General features: G+C 45.2%; 1 protein-coding gene across 2 annotated transcripts in view; it reads right to left on the bottom strand.

Moving 5' to 3' along the window:
- CHD1L (chromodomain helicase DNA binding protein 1 like) overlaps positions 1-16,077 on the bottom strand; it is a 46,476-nt gene that overhangs the window by 12,693 nt on the left and 17,706 nt on the right. For both annotated transcript variants that reach the window (XR_008315082.1, XM_053289975.1), the window contains exons 10-19: positions 14,930-15,026; positions 14,138-14,211; positions 12,979-13,089; positions 11,674-11,788; positions 9,941-10,094; positions 8,187-8,352; positions 6,389-6,534; positions 5,594-5,757; positions 4,125-4,327; positions 2,257-2,355 (exon numbers count right to left, since the gene is read on the bottom strand). Coding sequence is in view for 1 of the 2 variants with exons in the window: in XM_053289975.1 (XP_053145950.1) it covers positions 2,257-2,355; positions 4,125-4,327; positions 5,594-5,757; positions 6,389-6,534; positions 8,187-8,352; positions 9,941-10,094; positions 11,674-11,788; positions 12,979-13,089; positions 14,138-14,211; positions 14,930-15,026 (1,329 nt within the window). In the remaining variant the exon portion in view is untranslated. The remainder of the gene's footprint in view (positions 1-2,256; positions 2,356-4,124; positions 4,328-5,593; positions 5,758-6,388; positions 6,535-8,186; positions 8,353-9,940; positions 10,095-11,673; positions 11,789-12,978; positions 13,090-14,137; positions 14,212-14,929; positions 15,027-16,077) is intronic.

Genomic DNA, 16,077 nt, shown 5'->3' with positions numbered 1-16,077 from the left:
TACCTTTAAGGTTTTGTTTCTGGTGGCCATTACTTCTGCCAGACGGGTTTCAGATCTGCGCACTCTGTGCGGTAGGAATTGTGCCTGGTCTATCCAGAGTATGTCCTGTTACGTACAGACCCTACCTTCCTCCCCAAGGTGAATTCAGTTTTTCATCGGGCCCAGGAACTTATGTTCCCTTCTTTCTGTCCAAAACCTTCTTCCCCCAAGGAACGTGAATGGCACACTTTGGATGTGTGCAGGGCGATAAGAATTTACCTGAGGCGCACTAAGCCCTTTCGGGTTTCGGATTCCTTCTTTGTTTCGTTCAGAGATTGTTCTCTGGGAAAGAAGGTTTCGACTTCCACCTTGTCACGCTGGATTTGCCAGTGTATCAGGTTAGCTTATTCTGGTTCCGCTTCTCCGGTCCCTGATGGAATTACAGTGCACTCTACCAGAAGCGCGGCTTCTTCTGCTGCGTTCTCCACCTTGGCCCCTCTGGTTGATATCTGCCGAGCTGCCACATGGGCTTCTCTTTCCACTTTTGTGAAGCATTATAAAATTCATGATTGGGCCTTGGCAGACGCAGCCTTTGGGAGGAGAGTTTTGTAACAGGTGGTGCCTCCTTGAGGCCAGACCTCACAGCTCCCACCCAGTGTGTCATAGGGGCTATGGTAGGTTCCAGCATCCTTTGCGGATACAACCCTCCTCTGAGGGAAAATGAATCGTTGGCACTTACCTGAAAGGTCATTTTCCTCAGAGGTATGGGTTGTATCCGCCCCCACCCGCTTGTTCGTCCAGTCTGTTTATTCTTCTGTCCTGAAATCCTGTACCCCAACTGTACCCTATATGCCTGTGGGGTGGTTTCCCTCTGGGGGTGGCCGGTTCTCCCTGCAGAGGGTTTGTTAGCTAGTCCGGACTACATGTCTGGAATGGGTTTTCTTGCCGAGTTTGTTGCCTTTTGCCGTGTTACATTTATATGGCTGCATGTTTTCTTGCCTTCCGTTTAACCATTCTGTTCTGGAGCATTGTTTAGAGCTGGCTATGAACTGGAGACTCAGGGGATTGCCCCCTCCCTCCTGCTGCGAGCCAAAGCTTTTGATTGGCCCTGTCTAGGAGCAGGAGGTTGAGACAACCCAGCATCCTTTGCGGATACAACTGATACCTCTGATGAAAATGACCTCTCAGGTAAGTGCCAACGATTCATTTTCACTTCTTTTGTCAGTACCAATGATTGCAATTCTTTCAGTTTCACAAATGCACTTTCGGTCATCACAAGGCGAAGGATAGAAAGACACACACGGTTTTTTCTAGGAGAAAGTGGCAAGACAAACTCACTGAGGAAGATTTCTTCAAGGTGTTGAGTGCAGCAGCTGAAAGAAGACAGAGGACAATAGGCGGGAAACATACAAAGAGCCAGGAGCTACAGCCAAAAGTGCTTACAAGGGGAAAGCTCTGGAAGATTCCAACTTGGTGTCCTGTGCATGCACACAAACCCATTAATCCATGGTTATTATGTCATGTGGAATGAGTATTGTATGGGGCTGTGGTTTATGAGGTTATGTAAGATATATTTTTATGAAATTGTGTTTCTGTGTATGTTATTGCTTGTAAGCCGCTCTGAGTCCTATGGGAGTAGGGCGACATATAAATCTAACTAACTAACTAAATAAATAAATAAATTAGTGGAAATGCACAGAGACCATGTAGAAGTACCAACAAGAATTTCAAAGTCTCACTCTTAGCTGATTTGGGGCTATGTTGCATTATGGCTAAGTTTTTCCATTGATCACTTTCTCTTAGCACTCTTTTCATATCTATAAAAGGCTAGGCAAATGATGAAGCAGCCATCTCCTAGTTAATCTTGGCACTGGCTTCTCTCACAGATTTTCTCAAACAATAATAAAGCAGCATTTATTTAGTACTTTTGAATGTTCAAAGTGCTTCATATCTTGTTGTGATCCTTAAAACAATCTTGTAAGGTAAGTAAGTATTTTTATCCTTGTACTTGAGAGCAAGTAGCTTGCCTAAGGCCACATAGTGGAGTTCATGGCAAGGTGAGCTTCAAACTGGGAAAGTCCCAACATATATCTCAATCTCTTAGTCACTGTAATATACCAGTTCTAAATTAGGGATAACTCTTTCCTCAGCGATGCAAATGCAACTGTAAGTGGAAGGAATCTGTTCCAAGTCTGCACTAAAACTAGGAGGTTATGACCAAAACCAAAACAGAGTGGAATCCTTAAACTACAGAAGCTTCCCCCCCATCTGGCATACCTTTCATCTTTCCTGCCAGCTCATATATTTTCCTTGGTTGGTCAGAGCGGCACGCCAGAGCAGTAAATAAGCCTCCTCTTCCCCAATGGCCAGAGTCATCTGAAACAAAAATGTCTTACAAGTAAGATGTTTTTACTTTAAAAGGGAAGGTGGGGGTAGACAGACAAGATTCTATGTCAATGAAGTTCCAAGGGTTGATGGGAGATCCATTCTCAGATGTGTGAATCCCATAGTGCCTGATGAAGGTCAAGATAAATTAAAGGGATCTGCCTTACAAACCTTTTCAATGGATGCCGCAGAGCTGCTCTGGTTGCAGCAGAGCAGAAGGATTGGGGTGGGGAGGCAGCCAAAAGGGTAGAAGCTGTCACTTTGAAAAAGGAGGAGCCAGCACTCCCCCAGACAAGTCACAACAAGTCACGATCCATACAAGCCCTTTGGGATGCATCGGCCACCTTGTCTCCCATCTTGCACACACTGGCTCACATACTGCACCGAATCCTGAAGTTGCACGAGAATGCTCTTGCACAAGCATCAGAAATGGGGCTAACCGAGTCACGCAATGGTACGCGCATTGTAGTGCGCTCATTTTTTTTCCAATGGCTGTACCATTGTGCAACTGCAGTTGTGAAATTTCTGACATTTGTGCAAGAGCGCTCTTGTGCAACTGCATGCATGCTGTGTTACGAGCACACAGCAGTTCCCATAGTACCCCAAATGCCTGCAAGACACTGCACAGTGTGTGAGCCACTGACATTTTTGGCACATTTGAGTGAGTGAGTCAGTGAGTGACAAGAAGGCAGAAGAGTGGCTAAAAGACATTTTGCTCTGTATGTTAGAATAGAAGCTTAGAGTTGTAAGGGACCCTGAAGGTTTTCGCCACCTGATCAGTACAGGACATTGCTAGAAGATTACTGACAGATGCCTGTCCAGCCTCTGTTCGAAAGTCGCTAGCGAAGGAGTGCCCACTTCTCCATTCAACAACTCTGATACTCTGGAAGTTTCCCCTGGTGCATAGCTTAAATCTCCTTCCCTGTAATATTCACTGTTCTAGTCCTGCCCTCAGGAGCAAGAGAGAACCATACTGAGTAGTCTGCTGTAGGATCTTGCCAGCTATCAACACGGAATTAACCAGCCTGTGGTTTCCCAGACAGATCCTCCTTAAGACTTCTCTTAAGACTTTCCTAGTTTAGACTGTGTTATTTGAACAGTTTCTGGTGCTGTCTGCAACTTGCTGTGTAATGTTCAAAGTATTCTGGGGGAAAAGAGGGTAATCTTGGGTGCTGAATGAAGCTATAGAAACATATATTCCAAATGTCAGTAACATTTGGATTTTAAGACAGATTTTAAAGGTGGCAGAACAAGACATACAGATTCAATACTAGATCACCACATCCTTCAGTTTATATATTTGTTTGATTTCTATACCTCCCTTCCAAAAATGGTTCAGGGCAGTTAAGGTTTATATAAATATATAAAATTTCACACACATACACACCCCTAGCAAAACAGAATGCAAGTTCCTTGAGGCACAGTCTTCTTTTCTCCTTATTTACCTTGTAAAATGCCATGCAAATCAATGGTGCTATATAAATAATAAAATCCATATATTTGCTTGACTAAAATCAAGTCCTATGAGAACATGGCATTTAGCCACTCTTACATGATAGAGTCTTCTCAGAAGAAATGAGGTGGTAAGAATAGGGACTCTCTGCCTCCCACCCCTAGAAGAAAGGGTACAAGCTTCATTCAGCATACTGTCTTCCATCCAAACAGGACTTTGTGGCAGCTGCTGCTGCTCAGAAACCCAAATCATCCAGTGCATGAAGACTAGGTTTGTTCTTGCAAAGCCTGCTGTGTATTCCACCTACCTACACAGTGCACAATGATGGCATCTTCTTCTCCTGCTGTGGGATGGGTAACATCACCCATAACATATTTGATAGAGCTCAGGTCTGGGTCTGCATATTCCAAATCCACATCCAGCCTACCCTCTTCCTCTTCCTCCTCTGTACTACTCTCTTCTGACTCAAGGCAACAGGACATGTAGTGATTAGCTTCCCACCATGCCATCCTGGATTGAAGCAAAGCAAAACAAAAATATCTAGATCAAGACTGGTTCCAGATTTGAGGGGGCCCTTGGTAAAGTGCTCTCTGATGGGCCCCCGAAGGTTTAGTAGGCTTACCTTGGCAGTAGGGTGGTGGCAGAGCTCTTCTCATGCAGAAGGAAAGAAGGAAGTGTGGTGTGAGCGCATCCCAGAGAGCTGAATGTTGTCTCTTCAAAGCAAGGCACAGCGCTTCTCTTTTGCATGTGTCTCTTTCACACACACACACACACGCGTGTGCACACACACACACAGCCCTTCTCACCCCTGCCCTGTCCCTCCCTCTGCATTGTCCAGTGCTAGATGTGGAGAGCAGAGAGAGGCAGAGAGCCAAACTCTGGCCTGAGAGAGTTAAAGAAGTGGTGTGCTCTGGATTTCATTTCTTTGAAACACTGGTTTCCAGCTGCAAATTTGGATGTGAGTGAGAACGTATCCAGTGCAGAGATATATATTCAGATCAAAATTCTAGTTCAGGAACACCTCCAGGACAAGGTAAGTGGAATGAACCTCTAGCATTCAATAACACACTTTTTCTATATTTATCACAATCTAAAACACCATAATTTATGGATTTGCTTGTGTGAAAACACAGGTGTCCCTGAAACAGCTGAAACACATGCTTCCCCAATCATACAAGGCAGTCCCCTGCTAACTGCTAAAGGAGCAAAGAGGCACCTTTTAAAAGTGGTGATTCTCTTTATGTAGCAGGGGTGGGTGGGAGGGGGACCACTGGCCCTATCCAATCCCAGTTCAGCATCCCTCCAGTGGCTGTTGCTGGTGCCTATCTTATGTTTCTTTTTAGATTGTGAGCCCTTTGGGACAGGGAGCCATCTAATTAATTAATTGAATTTACATTTCTCTATGTAAACTGCTCTGGGAACTTTTGTTGAAAAGCAGTATATAAATATTCGTAGTAGTAGTTTTATGGTGTCCAAATATTTAAGAACAAATAAACAAAAGACAGAGCTTTCTAAAACAGTTTTCAAAAAGGATTTTGGTTGCTTTGGGTAGTTTTCTGAAATGGTTTGGAAAGCAAGTTTCCTTCAGGAACCATTTTCGACAGAGGTTTCAGAAAACCACTCAGATCAATAGGAAAGCAAACCACAAGTTTGTACAAGTTAACTACCAGATTGACTTCTCTGTTCCAAGTGTCACTTCACTGGAGCAGCAAGCAGACTCGTAAAGGACCGAACGGTTTGTGCCTTTCTAAGATTAAGACAGGCAGAATGCCTTACTTTTTCTGGTGGTCAGCTTCTGCCTTCTTCTGTCTTTTTTCTTCCCTCAGTCTGGCCCTCTTTGTTGCTGCCTCCTCCAATTTTCTCCGCCGAGCCTCTAGCTCTTCTGAGCTCAATTTGCGTCTTTTCTTACTGGATGTCACTGGAATGTCCATGACCAGAACCTAGCAAAGAAAAGAATTTAAGGGCTACATTGTCATCTTCCATCTCAAGTTGTTCTTATATCCATCCAATGTGGCTAGATTCTTCTAGTCAGCTTTCCAGTGATTCTGTATGAGTTTAGCGACAAGACTACCAATCAGTCACCATATTATCTGGGTTCAACAACTTTTTGCCTACTCATTTGAGTAACTAATCCCTGCAAGCATGTACTGGCTTCTTGGCATAATCCACAGCCCCATTAATTTGAAGGAATTGCACTAAAGCAACATTCATTTTATTGCAGTCCACACTGCTCAACTTGGAGAGGAAGGTGGCTCATTATTTATGCAGTAGGCAGCTGAATCCACTGTCCAGTTAAACTGAAGAACCTCAACTGGGCTGCAGATCCAGCTGCTCAATGCATAAATAGTGAGCCACCTTTCTCTCCATGTCTAGTATCCATTAAAGTGCTCAGCTCTGAAAATGAGATGTACCAGGGCTTAAGGCTGCTTACAACACACAGTATTTGACCTAGAAGACCTGCTCCATAGTCCCAGAGGTGTGGCAGGGTGGAAATTATTATTATTACAAATATTTATATACTGGTTTTCAACCAGAAAGCTCTCAAAGCAGTTTATGTTTATCCATCCATACAGTTGCTTTATTTCGGAGAGCTCTTCCTTCTTGACTGATCTCATCAAGGATAACTTTCTGAAGCTCTAACAGCTGATCAAAGGCCTTCTGGTCTTCTCGGGTAGGCTCCTTGGAGTAGTCTTTGCCTTCATATAGGTACATGTGGCCTTAAAACAAACAAAGCACACACAAATCAAAATGAACCAAGTGATTTCAGCCAGGATTTTAATGAAGATCAAGTATAGGCTTGTAATTTTGTTAAAAGTTGCATTCTCTGTTGTAAGAAGTTATCCCTTAGTTAGGGATACAAAGTTCGCTTTGTTTAGTGTTCCAAACTGTGCTTCCCATCAGGCAATGCAACTGCATATTTCCTACCTACAATTCTTAGCTGCAAGTGTGCATCAACACCAAGGTAAAGGAAACTATTTATAAAATCTTTCATATTATAATCAAAGATGCAGCACAAGATAAAATCAGTGTGTGTTCTTCCCTTTTCAACACCCCTCCCAATTGAGGGGCATTGGAAACACAACTAGGAAGAGCTACTCGTAAAAGAAGCCATAGCAGACAATTCTTGAACAAGGCTCAGGCTACAGGGACTATACGGAAACCTTTCCTAATGGTTGCCATTCAGAAATCCCAAACACTTTATCAGCACAGATAAATGCAACTTCCTTCCCTTTCCAAACAAGGCATCTTACATGATCCATAGAGAAAACAAAATTTCAGAGGGATAATTCCATCTATGCAAAAGCAAGGGTAAGATTCAGATACCCAGAATGCCAAGAACCTCTCCAAACCTATTTTTCCTTTCAATATTACATAATTACATTCTCTGAATGCTAAAGTAGATGTGATGGGGCAGCCATGTTTGTTGATTCATGTCACTGCCTTGTTCAAGTGTGAGGGGAAAAGAGGGATGGGTGTGAGAGTGAGGGAAGCTCACACCCACGATCATCTCTTGATCCACCACCGCAATCTGTTTTCTCTCATTCCAGTGTCGACACCAGAAGAGAGTGGCTCCAGAGTAAAGGGGCAACAAGTGACAGGTTGCAACAAGGTTCAGCTCCCCTCACCTATGCTCACCTTTTGTGTGAGCAGACCACCCCCATGTCCCATTTTATACATGAATAGGGCAGACACATAAACAAGTGTGGTTGCTCCATCACCTGTGGCTTGGCCTTCAACCTTCACTAAGAAACACCCAAGCCAGTGGATGTAACTGCAGCAAAATGAACTCCAGAGGTAAACATTGATAGAAAAGCAGTCCTATAGGATCAGACCAAGGACCCATCTGCTCTACCATCCAGTTTCCAACAATGGCCAGCTATATACCTCTGGGGAAGCTCATAAGGAGGACATGAAGGCAATGGCACTCCCTGAAGTCTGCCCCTCAGCAAATGGTACTCGGCAACTTACTGCCTCCACACCATCAATGGATTAGGAGGTTCTCTTTAGCTGGGATGTATAATAGTTGTTGATAGAGCTGTTCTTCATGCAGACCTCTAATGCTCTTTTAAAGCCATCTAAACTAGATGGATTATCACAGACGTGCCCACTTCCTGAGGGTCATTCTGATGCAAAGCCAGCTTCTAAGCAGGGAAACACGGCTTGGTGAGTGTGTTCTTTAATTAGACAGTCTGGAGTTTTGAAAGGGAGGCTTGCATGGAAAGCTGCGAGGAGCATCATCACCATCTTTTGCAACCACAAGCTGATGGCAAAGGGTTTGGATGGAAAAATGGACTACTGTTCAGAAACAAGTCTAAGGCCATTCTCATCCATAATGCACCTTATATCTATTTTAGAGACATCAACATACTTTCTAAATCTTGCTCCTCATTTCCCTCTGTGGTCAGCAGCACAGGATCCATTAACCATGTTCCTTCTTTCGTCTCACCAAGGATACTTCCCAGGTCCACATCACACATGGTGCTTCCTTCCAATGACAACAATTTGTCCAAACCAAACTTCAGGATTTCACTCAGCTTTCAGAAAAAGAAAAAGGATGAAATTTAAGGGCTTTCACCATCACATGCCACCAATGCTTCTAGAGTTTGTTCCACTAGGGGGTTTGGACATGGGAGAAAAAGGCCCAACCCATGATTATGCTTCTGTGCTAGTTGCACATATCACAAAGTAGAACCCTTTTTGACAGTGATCAAATATCAGTATTACCATAATGAAGCTGTAGATTCTTCAGGCATACATTACAGCCGAACTGTCTTCACAAGCTTTCCCTGCCTGTTTTATTCTTGAGTTAGAGATCCAGTACTACAGCAGCCAGCCATCCAACCAGAAAATCTTTGGGGTGTGTGGTAGTGGTGTGGGGGGGCAATGTTCTAAACTCAGTGCAACTCTTCAAGAAACCAAAGCAGGAATACAATTGGGGCAAAGGGAAGAGCTATGCACTGTCCTGGGGGTTCACTTCCCATAAATTTTAGAATTTCCTTAGAGTTGACCAAACTTTAGAATTTAGTAGGAAAAGTGACTTCTAACTGCAAATTCAAATTCCTGCCTTGGCCTCAAAATAATGAAGAATCTGGACTTTGATGTGTATGGCCTTACCCCAGCACTTTTGAGCCTGGAAGCTTTAAAGAAAACTCAGATGCCATTGTTAGCACTACACTCCCTTGAATCCCTAATCCAGCAGAAACATTGCAAAGAGGCTGTTTTCACAAATAGCCTAACCCAGGCTAAGGATGCCCAGCCCGAGTTAGGCTGCATGTGAGAACCGCTGGGGTCGGATCGGATCCTGGTTGGCCAGCACCACCTAGCCCGGCTTTTAAGCCTGGCTGTTAGCCGAGGTTACGGGAGTGAGTGCTTCCTTACCCTCGGCTAACTGCTCGTGTGAGAGCACCGGCTACCTCCAGCCTGGCCACACACAGAGCCGGATACCTAGAGTGCCCGTTTCTTGGGGGAATCCTCCAATGCAGTGCACTGCATTGTGGGCTCCATTGTGGGCTCCGTGCTTCATGGAGCAGGACTGATAGTGTGGGAGTATGGAGCTTGCTCCCACCGAGCAACAAAGGATCATCGGGGGGGGGGAGGTTTGGGAAGCATCCCCCGCACCAGTCAGGTAGGTTGTGAATGGCCCCAAAGTCTTTTTGCTGCTTTCCCCAAATTTTAATACGTGGGTCTGAGTAATCCAGCATTTCCTTTGCACAGACATAGAGACTGCAACTAAGAACCGTTTTTTTTAACCTCAATATCTGCTGCCACCTGTGATTTCTGCCCTCCAAGTGAAAACTGTCCCCCTTCAATAATGGTGTCGGTCAGCTGCAACTTGGAGGCTGCTTGTCAGTAGATTATTTCTTCTACAGTGTCTCTCCCAATCAAGTGAATAATTTGGAGGAGCAGGACTGATAGTGTGGGAGTATGGAGCTTGCTCCCACCGAGCAACACAGGATCATCGGGGGGGGGGGTTGGGAAGCATCCCCCGCACCAGTCAGGTAGGTTGTGAATGGCCCCAAAGTCTTTTTGCTGCTTTCCCCAAATTTTAATACGTGGGTCTGAGTAATCCAGCATTTCCTTTGCACAGACATAGAGACTGCAACTAAGAACAGGGTTTTTTACCTCAATATCTGCTGCCACCTGTGATTTCTGCCCTCCAAGTGAAAACTGCCCCCCTTCAATAATGGTGTCAGTCAGCTGCAACTTGGAGGCTGCTCGTCGGTAGATTATTTCTTCTACAGTGTCTCTCCCAATCAAGCGAATAATTTTTACAGGTCTCACAAAATACAAGAAGAATGTATTTCAATACAGTTGTTTGCATGAAAGCATCATAAGCGTAGATCTACACAATCTTTACTGAGAACAAAAAGCAAATAAGGGCTAAGAACTTCTCAGGAACAGAGATTGTTTGCAATACATTTCCCCTCCACAACTCTCCAAAGAAAACCTGCTATTGACACCTAGGCATGCACAGATACTCCCACAAAGCTCCCCCCACCCTCCACACTGCTTGCTCAGCCTTCCCAAAAGTTCCTGATAGCAGCCTCCCATGACTGAAGAACACCGCTTTGTAGTCCTGACACAGAGAGGTGGCACGATGTGGCTAGCGACACTCCATATGTGTAAGCATGGCTACTGTCTTGGGTCTTCTCGTTATGGGAGCTCTTCACTTGCAAGCTTCCCATTTAGGCTGGAGATCCAGTGGGATGTAAAACAGCACCAGCGCCATTTTGTTCGACCTTGTGTTTGACCTCATTTACTGCAGAGCTTCACAACTTTGGCCCTCCTGGAGATGTTGGACCACAACTCCCATCACCCCTGACTATTGGCCACTGTGGCTGGGGATGATGAGAGCTGTAGTCCAACCACAGCTGGAGGGCCAGTTATGCAGCCCTGATCTACTGCTACATGGTGCCAGCCCTCTCCAGCAGACTCCGCCTTGTCCAGCAGTAATGGGAGTGACTGAGGGACTGTCTGCAGAACTAATGCGGGCTACGCCTAAGTACTTGGCAGCAGCAACAACCTATTTTGGTGATAGGGGTGCTACAGAGCAGGGAAAGCAAAATGGCGGCAGCTAGCGTGGGGAAAGTAGTGATATCTGCCACTGAGGCCGCGGCCAAGCCGATCTTTAGCTGGGATTTGACTGAGGCTCAACGGCACGTGCGAGAACTGTACAGGGCTTGGTACCGAGAAATTGTGCATATGTATCAGCTGGACATCACGGTGAAACAGGGGTGTGATAAAGTGCGGGAAATGTTCATGGAGTATCCCCACGTCACAGACCCCAAAGTTATTGATATGCTGGTTATTAAGATTGGACCTGCCTGCCTCCTCATAAGAGAACCCTGCGCCAACATGTTTCAGCGCCAGGGAGCCGAAGCATTTTGCGCCTCTCCAAAGAGGCACAGAAACGCTTTGGGCTCATCCCTAGTTCTGAATGCCTGCTTTCCTCTCTTTGTCCCTCACTGCCTATTTGCACTAGCAAGTGCTCCTCCAGCAACATTTTAGAACATAACTTAAAAAAAAAACCAAAAAAAAACACCTTTGCTGCCTTGAACTGTTTCAGTTCCTTCTAGTGTCTGCACAGGAATCCAAGCCACAGCAAAACCCAAGCATACGTAGTTACCACCCCATGGCCATGCAGCCTTTGTCAAGGCTATTGCAGCCAGCAAGTCACAACAGCTCCTGGTGACCAGCTCTGACCGGTTGCACCAGGTTGCTCAGCTGTTGGGCCTTGCAACATTCTGGATCCCAGGTATGCACAGCTGTGCTGGTGAAGGCTGCATCAATCCAAAGCAGCAAGACTCACAAAAAACGGTGTGGGCACACCCACATCATCTCTTCTTACTCCTTACTTATTCTGGCCAATCCTGTGGGCTCTTGCTGTTGCTTGCAAATCATTTTGCGGGTTGAAGTCGCTGTCAACAAAGACAACTGTGTCTGCTGCAGTTAGATTCATGCCCACGCCACCTTGCAAAATAAAGGATGCCATTATTGTGTTTGTAACAGAAAGAGCAGTAAAAATGAAACAAACGCTTTATCCCTGTCACAGCCCAAAAGCAAGTGAAGAACAGAAAGAGGAACGCTTAGTTAATTTAATGAATAGGGATATATAGAACTGTATTTTGGTAGAGACAGAATATTACATGTATTTTAATTATTTTGTTATTAACAATTTATATTGGAAAACATTATATGGTTTACAAACATTTCTCCCCAGCATCCCCACCTCCCCTCCCCATACCCACCCGCATCCTAAAGATTTAGGATAGGCAACAACTTAAAAGCATAATATATGCCACTGACACAAAAATGATAAAATATTGTTAGAAGTCCCCTTTAGTCCTTTAAACAGACACCCACCCACCCCATTTTACATGTGCTCAAAATAGGGGACTGCCAGCTGTTTGGGCCTCAGTCTATTCCTGCTACTATTTTCCAGAGATGGCCTGGAAACTGCTCCCTCCCCTGGTCTTCAGTTTTCCACATCCACTTTCAAAGGCCACTTGGCTAAGTTCGTGAATGTCTCTTTGCCATTTTATGTTGCCTTCAGCCATTGTGGCTGGGGATGATGGGAGTTGTAGTCCAACAACATCCGAGGACCCATGGTTTGGAATCCTTGGATTCGGCAATGGAGGAGTGTTTTGGCATAATTGTATAGAAAAGAGCGAAGACAGGACGGCTTGGCTGTAGGCAAAAGCCCTCAGATGGGGCAAACAACCAGGGCACCTGAGCAACTGGCTGTAGCACAGGTCCAGTTACAGACCAGCTCAGAAGACTAAGATGGGTCCACTGCTAGTTTTCAAAGTCAAAGCAGAGCAAACCCAGACTACAAGAGAATCACCACTAGCCAAAATGTAGATAATTTGAATTCTTGGTTATCTGCATCCACCCAAGTGTGTATGCACATGTGTATACATGCAGACTGTGTGAGCATCTCTCATCTCTGTCCTTCCAAGATGTAGCTTTACAGCCATGTAAAACTCTGAGAGTAGAGCTGAATTATTATTGAGCCGAGTTATTGAGCTGAATTAGCTCAATTAATCTCGTGAGCATCTTAATTCACCACCCACCAAGACGGCAAGGAGACATCCACAAACATGGGAGCAAATCATCTGAGGTCCAGGTCCCCTTTGCCACCCCGGGGACCTTTGCCTCACCTGCCCTGGTGCTCAGGAGAAAGACAAATATGGGCTGCTGGCCAAAGTTCTTAATGGCAAGGTGCCTCTCTTCACCTCGGACTGACCCATCCAGACGCTCATAGCTGTAACCTTTTCAGTGAAAAAGAATTAAATGGAATGTCATGGGCAATGGAAACTTGTTTTCTGGAAGTTATGGCACCCTCTGGAATCCTTCTACGGTATGGTCCACTGATCTATACAGTCTCTCCCAATCCTATACACCGCCTCATGCCTCAAATTCTTTCTTCTTCCATTCTCATTTCTTAGCTCTCCCCTATTTACTCTCCTGCTTGGTCTTTCCTGAATATGCCACATGACATTACGCTACTATGGCTGTACCTATCCAGCCCCAGCACAGCATCCTTCCAGTGACTGTTGCTGGTGTCTGCTTTGTGAAGCTATTCACATGTGCAGGCCAAACTGGGCGAAAGAAGTCCAGTTTGCCTGTACATGTGCACTGCCGGGATTGGGCCTGATCCTGGCGGCGTCATGGCTGCAAATCCGCCTCTGGAGCCGCCTTCCTAAACAAAGCTAGGAGAGCAAGTGCTCTCCTAACCGCGTTTTTCTAACTGTCTGCTAGCCCAGGCTGCTTGCGGGGCTCCCAGCCAGCTTTGGGGAGGAGGGATCCCCACAATGCATCACACTCTCTTGTGGTGCATTATGGGAGCTCTGGGGCGGGGCAGGGGGGGCGGGACGCGGGGAGACTTTGATCCTCCGAGTTACCGGTAGCAGCCAGTAATCGTCTGGAGAAGGAGCCTTAGGTCATCTGTGGGAAGGTCAGCATTTTAAGGCTTCCTCCCCACTAGCCCTCTTGCCCTTTCTAACTGATCGCTAGAAAGGGCTCTGTGTTTCTTTTTAGATTGTGAGCCTTTTTGGAAGAGGAAACCATCCTATCTATCTATCTATCTATCTATCTATCTATCTATCTATCTATCTATGTAAACCACTTTCAGAACTTTTGTCGAAAAGCGGTATATAAGTAGAAATTAAGACCAGGCTCAGAATTAAGCCCTGCAGATTATTGGTAGACGATTTGTCAATACCTTTGCCTGAGGGATTAGTTGAAGAACCCCCCCTGAGGCAACAAAAAGATTCCTGCCAGAAGAAAAGCAATTGCTCCAATATCAGGAGCACTCACCTCTGTAATCCATATAGTCCTGGAGAATATCCAGCATTTGAGTCATCTGGGAAAACAGCAAGACACGGTGACCCCTGTAATAAGAAAGGAAGAGAGGCCTCCGATCTTGGCTCAGTTTTCTATACAATGTAACTAACACAGACTTAAGATGCAATCCTTGGAGCAACTTCGAAATAAACAGGCAGGATGGGATTGTTCTTGTGCAAGTCAATTGCTCCTTTATGCACCAGGAGGGAAACGTCCTTCCTGGTCATTATGGGGCAAATTTAAACTCCCTTTTTTTGGAACGGACTCATAGCACAGTACACTAGTGAGGGTCCCATGGCACACGGGCTGGAAAACACTGCCTTAGAATATTCTAATAATATCAAGACCACAAATCCCAACTTTAACAAGTTTTGCAGAGAGAATCTATGCAACATGAGCTAGAAGATGGTTGCATTTCAAAAAGACTGCATGGCTAGCAAATAGCAGTTTAAAGATTTCCCCTTAAAGTGCAAAAGGTTAACCACCCTTCCCCACTGTACTATTCCCTATCTAAACTGCACTCCCAGATGCTATTCCCTCTGAAATCAATGGGATCGAAAAGCATTTCGTTCCATCTAGAATGTCCTATTCCCCGCCCCGCCCGCTTATCACACAGTCCCTGATTCTGCCACAGGAAAAGCAGTTTCCTCTTGCTCACATGAGCAAGTTATATGTGAATGTGCATGAACTTGAAGATAAAGAGGCATTCACTAGCCAGATTTCCATGACTATGGAGAGTGGAAAGCTCAGGAATGCAAAACATACCCCACATGAAGGAAAGCGAGAAGTTTATCCAATAAACTCAACTTCCCACTGGCTTCAATAAGATGATCTCCGATGACAAAGGGCTCCGGTTCAACTCCTGGAATGGAAAGAGGCTTTCGCGTCTTTAGTAATAGCTTAACTACAACTGAATCACATCTAAGTATAAGTATGCAAAGGCACACCATCAGCATACAACTGCCCCACCCCAGCACACTTCAGTCAACTCCAGAGGGGATCAGCAGCAACATCTAGATTTGAGATGCCCCCAGCAGAGAGGAAGGGTGCTCCTGCTCCAGAGCTAACCTGCCAGTATGTTTTTCATTTGCTGATGTGCAGCCAGCCTATACCACCTGCACAATGCCACAGGCAAGAGAGACACCTTTTTGATTACATTTAAATCTTGCTTTGAGGGAAATGTTTGAAGCAGTGGTTTAAACTACATCATGGTCTAGAATGCACTACATTAAAACCAGAATCAAGCTGGTACTGAAAATAACTGCAGCACACAGTATAATCTTCACTTCTCTCCCAAACATCAATAAATACAACAGTTGTGAGCAGCTTACTGCATTTCAGGAGATAACTGGCTAAAAAGGCACCTCCCTGGACAGAGACTGCCAGCAGCACCCACCAAAAAATTCCTCAGAAGGCAACTGAGAAACAACTGGAAGTATCAATCCCTGGGAAAGCCACAGAAACAGGCCTCTCACCCTGAAGAGGTCTTGGGTTACTATGATCACAAATGGAATCAAGTTGTAGTCTCTATAGGACAAGAGAGCAATTAAAACCTTCTTTGCCCCCACCCACCCCCCAAAAAACACCAAATTGAGTATGTGAACCACAATATATGCTGGCTCCCTGATAAACTGAGACAGCCTCAAGGTTCTCATGATGATAAAAAAGCCATAGATATTCATGCCTTCCTGTATTTCAGCACCATCAAGTCCAAAAGCATCTTGATCAGCTCAGTCAGGAAGTCTGCTAGGCACCAGGATGAACAGTATGGTAGCAACCAGTGTTCCCTCTAATAGGGATCCCCAGATGTTGTTGACTCCCAGAATCTCCCACTGCAATGGCTTTTGCTTGGGGATTTTGGGAATTGTAGTCAACAACATCTGGGAATCCTTGTTAGAGGGAACACTGGTAGC

This window comes from Hemicordylus capensis, chromosome 2 (genome assembly GCF_027244095.1).
Source record: "Hemicordylus capensis ecotype Gifberg chromosome 2, rHemCap1.1.pri, whole genome shotgun sequence".
Taxonomy (NCBI): Eukaryota; Metazoa; Chordata; class Lepidosauria; order Squamata; family Cordylidae; genus Hemicordylus; species Hemicordylus capensis.
This window is presented reverse-complemented; position numbering and strand designations above follow the sequence as displayed.